The following is an 11,314-nucleotide window of genomic DNA, read 5'->3' as shown; positions in this document are numbered from 1 at the left end:
ACATGCATTATTTACACATATGGTAAAGATTAAAAAAGATGGCATGAGTCTACATTTATATTCTCTAACACTTGTCCTTGGAATCTTTTAGTGAACATGGGACTATATATGAACACTTAAATAAAACTGCTCATAAGAGAAAAGCTTTAACTTCTGTCCATACACTTCATCCCTGTACACTCCACTCCTCTCTGTTTCAATCACCCAAACACTTTATCTTTGTTTTACAGGCATACATTAACAGATAAACAAAAAATAAAGAAGCAACACTGCACATCCATAATGGTTAAATAAACATATAAAGATGAATCATTGACAGACAGATAAAGTAAAGTCAGTAAATACAAAATCAAATCAGTTAATCATTACCCACATGCCATACACTCCTAATGGTATGCTGATCAGAAAATCCTACAGGATTGTAATTTGCCTCGGAAAAGGACAACTCAGAAACACACTGAGATAAGTATGATCATACTGAGGCACAGTGATGGGGAATAAAAAAGACTCACAAACATGCATACAAACACACTTTCCACCACACCTGAAACATAAACGTCTCCTTGAAGAGAGGATTGGGCTGGCCTCGCCGCACTGAGGTCTTGCTGTGTGCTATCTCCTGCCCACTGGAGGACATGAGGACCAGCTTGACATAGGTGTCGGGTGCACGTGTGTTGGCAGAGTTCCTGAAATCATCACTGTTCCTGTAAATGACCCATAGCCATTACCACCTGCAGTCTAATCTATTGTCTACCCAGTATGTACAGTCCCAGACAGAAGTAACTTCAAGGATTTTACAACAATCAATCTGACAGTGATACAAGTATGTGGAGAGGGAGAGAAAGGAGAAGGATACATCCGCAAGACTGAGAGGAAGACCAAAGGGATGGTTTATGGATGCACAGAAGGACATGCAAGTGACAGGTTTAGCAAAAGATTACCCAGAGAGAAAGGTGGAGACAGGCAATCTGCAGTGGCAATCCTGAACAAGAGCAGCCACCTAAAGACTGACAGTTGCCTTACTACATGTATCTATAAATAATGAAGAAGTAAACAAATCAACAAATAACTATCCCATCATTACTTGCAGTACTTATCTCATTACATATGTAAAACACAAAAAGGAGGACAAGAAATGACCCAAAGCAGGATGGTTAGATGGAGATTCCAATCAAGAAGCAATGACAGCACAGTACAGCCAAAGAGTAACAACTGAGCTAGACATTAAGGTGACAATTCTAACAAATGTATGTGAATAAATAAATTAATTCAGAATGAAAACATACAAAAGCAAAATTGTCAGAACATACAAGCAGAAAACAAACTTTCACAAGAATATAAGATTAAGTCAGAATGTGACAAATCTAGCAAATACAAGTGAAGAAAAAACAAGTAAGAAAAAGGGAGAAAGAAAGAAAAAGAGAGAAAAAAAAGAAAGAATGAAACATAAAGCATATACATTGCCAACATATACAAACAATACAAACAGTGGATACAGCAATAACCTTCCCCAGGTATGTCCTTACCTGAAGTGCGACCCCTTGATGACCTCCACTGCCAGCCTGCCCGTGGTGCCATTGTAGGTGAGGCCGAGGAGCAGCTCTGGCACCCCGCTGTGCACTGAGTGGGTGGAGCCAGTGGAGTCACTACGGGTCAGGCTGCAAACTTCTGTCCGGCTTTCTGACCGCTGCAAGAAGATGTGCTTGTGTTATATTTGTTTAGCATTTTTATTTTTACAGTGTTCATAGTTTTGACTATGGCCACAGGAAGGAGGACTGATGCTTACTATAGTTTTCAATTTAGAGATGAATAATAATGTATGAATGCCTTATCCACATTTCTTATAACTGTTCATGAAAATTAAAACTCTTGAATTTGAATCACCTGGAGATTTATACATGTCTTTAACAATTTCATCTTTCTCATAAATGAATATAAATGCTAATCTGCATTAACAAACTGGGAAAAGTAGAAATAACTTTTACATACTTAATCAAATGAATTTTGTAAATCTTTATATTCACTGTATTTTCAATAATGGCAGAATTAATGGATGAGCTCTTAAAATGTTGACAGCTGGTGGAGGACTTGTGTCAACTGTTAGGTTTTATCATCCTTTAACTTTCATCATGGTGTCCTTCAAATTACCTTTAGGATGTTCATGCTCACCACAACGTTGTACTGAATTACTCTCTGAAGGGCATTTTAAGTCAGGTGAATATTATGCACTCTGATATTTAGTTATTCATGGAAAACTTATATGTATTTAAAAATCCAGTTTTAAATGTTTGCTTATTTTCTTTTTTTCTTTCTGCCTGATCTCCCTATGATGCTAAACAGTGACAAGAGGTGTGCTGCATTGATTTTTAAGTAGACAGTTCAAGGAGATGAGGCATTAAGCACCTCCCTGATTACCAAACAAGGTGCTGTGCCCAAGGGATGAATTAATATCAAAGGAAAAATGAACAGGAAAAGAGGAATAAATAGAAATGTGGATAAACAGAAGATGGAGAGAAAATGTAATGGATGATTCAAGTATGTATGTAAATATCTATAAAAACCACACACACACACACACACACACACACACACATACACACACACACAGAAGGGATACAACAAATATTTGGTCTTTTAAAACAAGCACAGAGATCTGGCAACACCAAGATACAAAAGTTGTCCATGTAGGGAATATTTATCAATTTAAAGCCAAGCTAAATAACATTATATATACAAGACTGTATTTATGTGTGTGACAGCTCAATAAATACAAATAGGTAAACACACACACACACACACACACACACACACACACACACACACACACACACACACACACCATCCCAAAAAGAAAAAGGACACACAAAATTCCTAAAAGGATGAAAATGGGTATGCATCATGAAACAAATAGAAAAAAAAAGGGCAAGAACCCCCCCCCAAAAAAAAAAACTTAATCAAATACAGTAAAATATGAGTAAAAGAGAAACCAGATGTAAAGATCCCAACTTAGGCCCAATGATGACACACAGAAAACACACCAGACTTAATTGTAGGAAGATATACATACGGAAATACACCAATACACACATGAGGACTCACAGCCAGGTTTGCCCGCGGTTCCAGGGTGAGCCAGAAGGTGTTGCCTAGGGTGAGGTTGATCGAGGCAAAGGGAACGATCACCTCCCCAAGCATCTTCTCCCGTCGCATCCGTTCACACCCGTACAGCCGCAGCCGAACCCCAAGCTGCTGTACCTCCTCTGTGGGATACCAGAAAGGGAGACGTTAGGGACGGTAATTTCTCTTTCATGTGGGTGAGGAAGGACAGTTTTTCCTTACTTTAATTCAGAAAGGGACATCTTAGGGATAGCACTTTCTCTTCCTTGTTGTACCATGTCATATTCCTCTACACACACACACACACACACACACACACACACACACACACACACACACACACACACACATCAATATGCATTAGAAAATCAATATAATAAAAAATCACCAGTAGTACAATAAACTAATAAGAAAAACTGTGATTATGCATTACAGCTGAATATCAATAATACTGCAGTAGATACCTATCCAACTCCTTACAGGAATATGGTGATTAACTATATACCAGGCAGGTAATCCCAGACAAAGCACCACACACTCATACACATACTTGTATACACACTCTTAGTCCCCATCAGCCCTCAGTGGAAAGGGACAGTCTCGTGGACCACCATGCTACACCCCAGGAGCTTACGCATAGCACAGCTAACCAATACAGTATATCCATAGCAAGGCCTGACAGCACACACTAGTGCACCTCTACTCCATCAAAATAAGACTGTTTCTTAGCTTGCAATTATCATAACAACAAATAACATGGTGAAGATGATGAAAACAAAGGATAAAAAAACAAGGACAGACTAACCTGGATTAATTTTGGTGAACACAAACGCCTCATTGAACTGTGGAGTCTCCCCTGGTCTGATGCGTGTCTTGTGTTTCTGCTTCCTGGCGGGGAGGAGCAGCACTCGAACCTGCAGGGAGGCACACATGTCAGACAAGGAGGAGTATGAAGGAAAAGATGCATTACAAGAAGGGAACAGATAGAGGGAGAAAGGAATACACTGAAAAGGGAAGGAATTATGAGTGAGGACATACACTGAGAATATAAGAAACTGAAGCTGGGAAATATTTACAAAATGAGAAGGGAAGCACAAGTGAATACATACATTAAGAAAGGAAAAATAAGAGTAAAACCTGTAATGAAAAGTGAAAAAAAGTAAATACAACAAAAAAAAGGGAGAAAGACACATACTATTGAGACAGAAATATACATATGGATGACAAGAACACAACAAGAGACAAAAGCTTTGGGATTTAAAAACAACCCATTTATTTACACATCAACACCTTATGAAAGAAGCACGTTTTTGTGGAAAGATGAAAGAAAAAGAGGCAAAGACAAAGCACCAACATGAGGGTTTGGGGAGAAATCAATCATCCAATCTCCTCAATGCTTTGTCTCATTAAGGAAACAAACACACCATCCTCTCACTCCATTCCTTTCAGTTTACTCTTACATCACAGAGAATATGAAGACAAGTACTCAATATCCCATACCTCTGGGCTGTGTGATGATCCACCCAGGCTAACAGCACCACAGGCACCACACAGCACCATAATGAGGTGTGTGTTGGCCATATACCTGCACCAAATGTGACAGGTTATGTATTTGCTGCCTTTCTTCCCTCACCTGTGTGTTTGCTGCTCCTCCTCTCTCTTTGCTGGGGACTTCCTTGGCCTGCAGGATGTGCACAGTGAGGGTCCTGGTGGGAAGGTCGTAAGCAAAGCCCGCCTCAATGGTGCCGCACCTCACCAGCAGCGCCTCCCCCACCGTGCCATCCTCCCGACTCTCCTACCACACAAATGATACCAGTTGTACAATTCTCACCATCATAGTTAGTGTTGGTGAGTATTTATTGGTTAGCACATTTTGTTCTGGTTGTAGGGAACTGAAATCTCATAGCAACAGGAAGTAATGTTTCATCAAGATATATAACTGACTAAACCAAAGAACAAAAAATAAAAAAAAAGACTTCTGTTGTATACTGTCCTTTCTTAAATGGATTACCTCTCTCTCTCTCTCTCTCTCCTCCCCTCACCTGGTGGTAGGTGCCATCATAGGGGGAGCGGCCAGGGGACATCTGCCGGTATGCCCTGGGGTCCCTGTGTCGCAGCGCCCGGTGGGTTAGAAGGTCGTCGTCCCCGCTGGTGGTGGAGCCAGAGGAGGAGGCAGAGGAGGAGGACACACCCACCCCCACAGGCTCCTCCTCGCCAGAGACGCCTGCCCGGCCTTTCTCAGCGAGGGAGATGAGGTCGGCATTAGCATCACACCCCGTGAAGGTGTCGCCCCGACCTGGTGGGTGAGTGAGGTGCGCCCTGTGTGGGGTGCTGCTACAAGTGCTAACACTACCACAGACACTACTGGTACTACTACTGCCACCACTACCACACAACTACTGCTAGTACAAGTGCTACTGTTACTGCCACTACTACCTACTATGGTTGTTGAAAGAGAAGATGCCATTGGTTTTGTAGGAATAGTTCAGCTATCAATTGTATACTGCTAGACTTGAAAATGTATGTTTTTAACTAATACATGTCTGGAAGAAACAAATAGGAACACAAAGGAAGAACAAACTGTAACAAACCTATTGGTACTCAGAAATCTGGTCATGAATGGAAAAAAAAAGGAACAAAGGAACACAAAGAAAAAACAAACAATAAATATGTAAGGTTGTTTGTGATACACTACATTATCTATTCTATCTATTATAAGAGGTGCAAGATAGTAAAAGCAAAGGCTCCTCCCCACCCACCAAGGAGGAGGAGGAAGAAATCCTAAATTTCTTAATTTCCCCCAAAGAAGTGAGCACTGTGTGTCTCTGTGAAGTGCAGCAGGTAACTTACACCTGGCTGAGTCTGCTTTGTGTGAACAGAAGTGAGATCTCACATGGTCACAGCAGGCATGACCTGATGGCCCAGGCACACCCTCACCACACACTGCCTGCCACTTTTACTTCCTGTGTGCCTGGAGGTGAGCTAAGTGAGGAGTGTGGCAACATGGAGGGTGAAGCACTAGTGTGTACTCAACAAGAGCCTGCTGCAGACTCAACACAAGGGTGCTTCAGAGACACATTGTATCATGAGACAAGAGCAAACTTTTACCGTTTCCACCAGCCACACTTCTGCTGGCTGTGACTCAGGACTGCTATTGATTTGTGACAAAATTAATAAAATTAGATCCCTGATGATGCATCATTCCGCAAAGAAGCAGCAGAAGGCAATGGAAACAACAACCCAATGAATGAATATAGAATAAGGTGTATTCCCTAAAGTGCACTGTGTTGTTAAAGGGGAAGAGTCCATCACCAGGCCCTGGTGGTGGTAGTGGTGGTGGTGGTGGTGGTGGTGGTGGTGGTGGTGGTGGTGGTGCTCTCATGCTGCTCAAGTGTCTCTCACATTGCCTGACACCATGGCACACTCATGCACACCAAATGGCCCTACTAGTCTATATATATATATATATATATATATATATATATATATATATATATATATATATATATATATATATATATATATATATATATATATATATATATATATATATATATATATATATATATATATATATATATATATATATACACACATACATACATATATAAAGTAATTACTATGCTTGTGATGACACTTTTGGATAGATTAAGCAGACAAGGTGAAAGGTAATCTTCCCTGCAGCAGAGAGGCAGCCTCTGCACACTGGCATTCCCAGTAAGCAACACAGCATTACTCACACACAACAGTTTTCCAGGAACCCCCATAAGCTAACGCTTTCATTAAAGTAAACTCAATATAAGTAAAAGTGTATCTTGCATTTAATCAAGATCTTCAGGACATGATGAGAGAGGACAGAGACTTGAAAGTGGATGTCAACAGGGCAAAGGTGAGGCTCAGCATCAAAAAATGTGCCAGTGTCTCGGAGCAGTGTCAGGACGTGTACGGTGTGCAGAAAGTGTTGGTGGTACATGACTCCATTCTGAGCATAATGTGTGCTGTGGGAGACACAAATAGTGCTGGAGTGTTAGAGACATGTTATTGATTTCACCTGAACTGTGGATAAAAAAAAAACTATACAACAAAATCAAGAGCTTTTCAAATATATCAATATTGGAAATGAGTCTCTGTAGGGCTCTGAAAAACTGTTATCTTAGGAATGTATGTGGTACACAAGATGAGGCAAAAGCTAACACTAGCATGAGTAGGACTGTGGTACAGGGAGGGAATTCAGCAGTAAATCCTGTTTATGACTCTAAAAGTCTAGGGCCAACAATATCCCCTTTTAATTTACTGTGGTGAGTAAATAAGATTGCAAAGTACATAAATCTGAGTCTTGAATCACAGTCAACTCCATACAGACATCCAGCAGCCTGAGTGGCTGCGCTGTGAGGCTCCACAGCCTGTAATCTGAAACACTCTGCTCTCTCATCATGATTATTTTCAAAAGCCACAGGGATGATTAGTTGGGTTCTCAAGAGTGTTTTTCCTGTTAATAATATAGAAATTTCATTGATCTGTCACTAGAACCATAAAAGTACCCTTAACAACCAATGTAACTTCAACTACAGCCTTTTGAATGTATTGGAGATGAAGTGCATAAGTGTTTCAGAATACTATCTCATGACATGTGTGAGCTGCACCACCATGGCTACACTGCTGCTACACCTGGCTAAGGAAGACTGAGGAATAGTTGTTGTCACGTGCTTTAGATAATGTTTCCTAGAGGTTTCCTCTTGTAATGAACATATTTTTTGCAATGTTTGTCATACCTGATACTATGGTAAAATATTTCTGCCTATCCACTACCATGTAACAACTCTCACTAATACTACTACGACTACTACTACAATTATCAAGATCACTATTATCACCCTTACTATAATAACACTACGACATGCCCACTATCACATACACACACACAAAAACAAAACAAAACATGCAATAGCAATATAAAAAATAAGAAATGGAAAAGAATGTAGCATTCAATGGCATAAGACATAAAGTACCCGTTACTGTTGCTGTGGTGTCTCAAACCAACCAGCCAACTACCACCCAGCCAACCCAGCACAGCACTCTCAAGACGCCCCAAGCACCAGCCAGCACCGCCACTCACCATGCGACGCGACCCCATCTTCCGGAGCCGAGTACTGGGAAGGAGAGCGCGAGGGGCCAAACTGGTGGTAGTTGTGGTGACCATAGTGGTTGTACGCGTGGTAGTTGGAGTTGTGGCTGGCGTGAGGGTGGTGATTGTCGCGCAGGCCTGACGGGAAGCTCTTGGAGGAGGAAAGCCTCTTTGACGCCTCCTCCTCGCTATCACTGGAACTCTCCCCCTCGCCATAGTTGTATGCCGCGCCTGCAATAGATGTCATGCATGTTACTGGTGTGGTCTTCCCGTGTGAGCATTCAGGGAACAGAAGGACATAAGGGAAGCTGCAAGAAGCCAGTCCCTGTATGGGGAAGAAATGAAGGAAAGGAAAGGAGGGAAAGGAGACTAAGCGACAGATGAAAACAAAACAAAAGAACAGGAAAGATTGAAAGGAAGGGACATATATGAGAGAGAGAGAGAGAGAGAGGTTAATTTTGTCCTTTCTAATCTGCAATATAAAATAATTATGGAATGAGTGAGTTTATGCGCTTAAACATGTGAGAGGTAGATGGAAAATAAGAAAATAATAATAATAATAATAATAATAATAATAATAATAATAATAATAATAATAATAATAATAACAACAACAACAATAATAATAACAATAAATAAATAAATAAAAGGCTTGAATAAATGAAGGAATGAGGGAAGATGTATGAGATGACTGATGGAGGGAATGAATAAATGAATGAACGAATAAACAAAAATAGCTGAAATACATAAAAGGAGGAGGGAAGGAAGGAATGATAATCAAAACAATAGACAGCCGATAAGAGATAAAAAGGGAAAATGAAAAGCTGTACAACATTAATAAGCAATATCCAGCAGAACATTTATACAGGATTAGACTGATTCATTTGTTTCCATCAAGATAAAAATGTTCTCTATGATTAATTGAGCTGTTTGTTTTTCATAACCAGTTCTGAACATCCACCCGTGTTTATATATTCTTTTAATCTACATTATTAATTTTCTTCTTTTTTATTATTTTTTGTGTATTTTTTCTTGCTGTTTTTTTTTTATCCTTAAACGCTTTCATAATAATAATAATAATAATAATAATAATAATAATAATAATAATAATAATTATTATTATTATTATTATATTATTATTATCATCATCATTATTATTATTATTATTATCATCAGATAAGCTTACCAATGGCGGCTCTTCATAGAGCAGGTAAATTATTCGCAGGTGATGAATAATGGCTGTACAACACGTGTGTCGGGGTTTTGTTTTTGGGTCACGCATGATCACGTGTAATGAAGGCCGGGTAGACAGTGGCGCAACAAGTCGCAGTGGCCAGACACTCAATCATAGGGAAGACAAAAGCAATTCACTTAAGACAGGCACTTCATTAACACCGCGTAGTAGTTACACAAAGGTACACAGTACATCACGTGTCACACGACCTCCATACAGGCGCCGCCGGCCACGCAGGCACGCCTCACTCAGACCTTAGCACTCACTCCCTCCCATGGAAGCTGAAGACAAGAGGAACATGAAGCCATAAGTAAAGTTTTTATTCTTCAACAGCACTACTCTGCTGTTGCTTGCCACGAACATACCAGGGATCGCCTCCCCCACTGGGATAATAGTTTCTTTTGTCTTAGCTTCCTTGGTCTCTCCTGACACGCACGCAACACTGTCCCTACACAGACACACTCGCTGGGGCGCACAGTTCCCTGACCCAGCCGGCAATCCGTGCCCCACCAGCAAGTGAGATAAACAACGAACCACTCGGCGTGGCAGGAGGTGAAATCGTTCACACGCATGACCAAGGATTCTACAAAAGTTCCTTGCTCATTACTGCCGCAGGCTGAACTGAGGTGATTGACGATTACCTCAGCGCGCACAGCCAATACCCGGGTACAGGTTTCTCTCACTTCTTCGCTCCGAAGGCACACAGTCACACACGTACCACCTAATACTATTATTTTGCTATTTATCCATTTATACACATATTCCTGATATGATATGGATTTCTCATTATCTTTTCTCCTTTTACTTCATTTACTCATTAGTTTAGCTTTTCTACTACTTGTTGTTGTTATTATTGTTGTTGCATTATTATTATTACTATTATTATCATTATCACAATTACCTATTATCACTGTCATTATTATTACCATTATTCATTCTGCACATCTACAACCAGCACAGAAAAACACGAATAACAATCAAGCTGAGGAATCGATTCATTACCATTGCAAACCTAGCCAGAAAGCAACTCACAGATCCCCTCATGTCCCCCCCCCCTCTCTCTCTCTCTCTCTCTCTCTCTCTGCCTCGCGTTAAAGAGGAGGGGAGGCGAAGGGTAACCAGACGTCGGCGAAAACTCATTAAAACGTCAAACTGGAGCTGCTAATGGAAAGGCAAGTTGGGAGAGCATTTGGCAGTGCATTAAAGCCTCTGCACCCGCCCGCCTAATAAAGCAATTCAAACGCCGCGCCACAAATTGCAGTGTTGAGAGAAAAGTGCGTGTTAGTAAACTGTCTATAGTGACGAAGCGGAGAGCCTGAGGTGGAGGGTGATGCAAGGGTGAGCAATGTGGCTGCGGAGGAAGTGAGTGTGTTAGTAAGCTGTCTGTAGAGTGACGATGCTGATGGCGTGAGCTGGAGGATGATGTAATGATGAGTAATGTGGCCGTGAAGAGTGTCTGTGCTGTTGGGAATATAAGGAAGTGTGAGAGAAATGGGGAAAACCGAAAAAGGGTGATAAAGATAGACCGACTGATTGACTAACGGTATAACTAACTAATTCACTTTAACTACCTAACCTAACAAAGTAACGAGCTAGCTGCTTAACTAACACACTAACGAGCTAGCTTAGTGAGCAAGAAAGAAAATAAGTAAATAATTAACTGCCAAACTGACTGACCGACTGATTTACTAACAAAAGAAAACAAAACTACAATTAACAAACTAACAAACAAAAAGACGGATAAATAAACAAACAAACTAAATAACTAAAGAAAGAAAGAAAGAAAGAAAGAAGAAAGTAAATCAGTAAAGTAAACTAGATATAAAGAAAATACTTTAGGT

General features: G+C 40.5%; 1 protein-coding gene across 5 annotated transcripts in view; it reads right to left on the bottom strand.

Annotated features, from left to right (window-relative positions):
- The window catches only part of LOC135111666 (synaptotagmin-14-like), a 58,114-nt gene that overhangs the window by 4,722 nt on the left and 42,078 nt on the right, over positions 1 to 11,314 (bottom strand). Inside the window, exons 3-9 of one of the 5 annotated variants that reach the window (XM_064025214.1) lie at positions 8,231 to 8,470; positions 5,157 to 5,410; positions 4,748 to 4,909; positions 3,920 to 4,028; positions 3,088 to 3,257; positions 1,527 to 1,687; positions 545 to 704 (exon numbers count right to left, since the gene is read on the bottom strand). In XM_064025214.1, coding sequence (XP_063881284.1) covers positions 545 to 704; positions 1,527 to 1,687; positions 3,088 to 3,257; positions 3,920 to 4,028; positions 4,748 to 4,909; positions 5,157 to 5,410; positions 8,231 to 8,470 — 1,256 coding nt within the window. The remainder of the gene's footprint in view (positions 1 to 544; positions 705 to 1,526; positions 1,688 to 3,087; positions 3,258 to 3,919; positions 4,029 to 4,747; positions 4,910 to 5,156; positions 5,411 to 8,230; positions 8,471 to 11,314) is intronic. The other 4 variants (XM_064025216.1, XM_064025215.1, XM_064025218.1 and 1 more) reach the window with 4 other exon arrangements.

This window comes from Scylla paramamosain, chromosome 22 (assembly GCF_035594125.1).
Source record: "Scylla paramamosain isolate STU-SP2022 chromosome 22, ASM3559412v1, whole genome shotgun sequence".
In the NCBI taxonomy this organism is placed as follows: Eukaryota; Metazoa; Arthropoda; class Malacostraca; order Decapoda; family Portunidae; genus Scylla; species Scylla paramamosain.
Note: the sequence above shows the minus strand (reverse complement) of the source record. Positions and strands in the feature narration are given on the sequence as shown.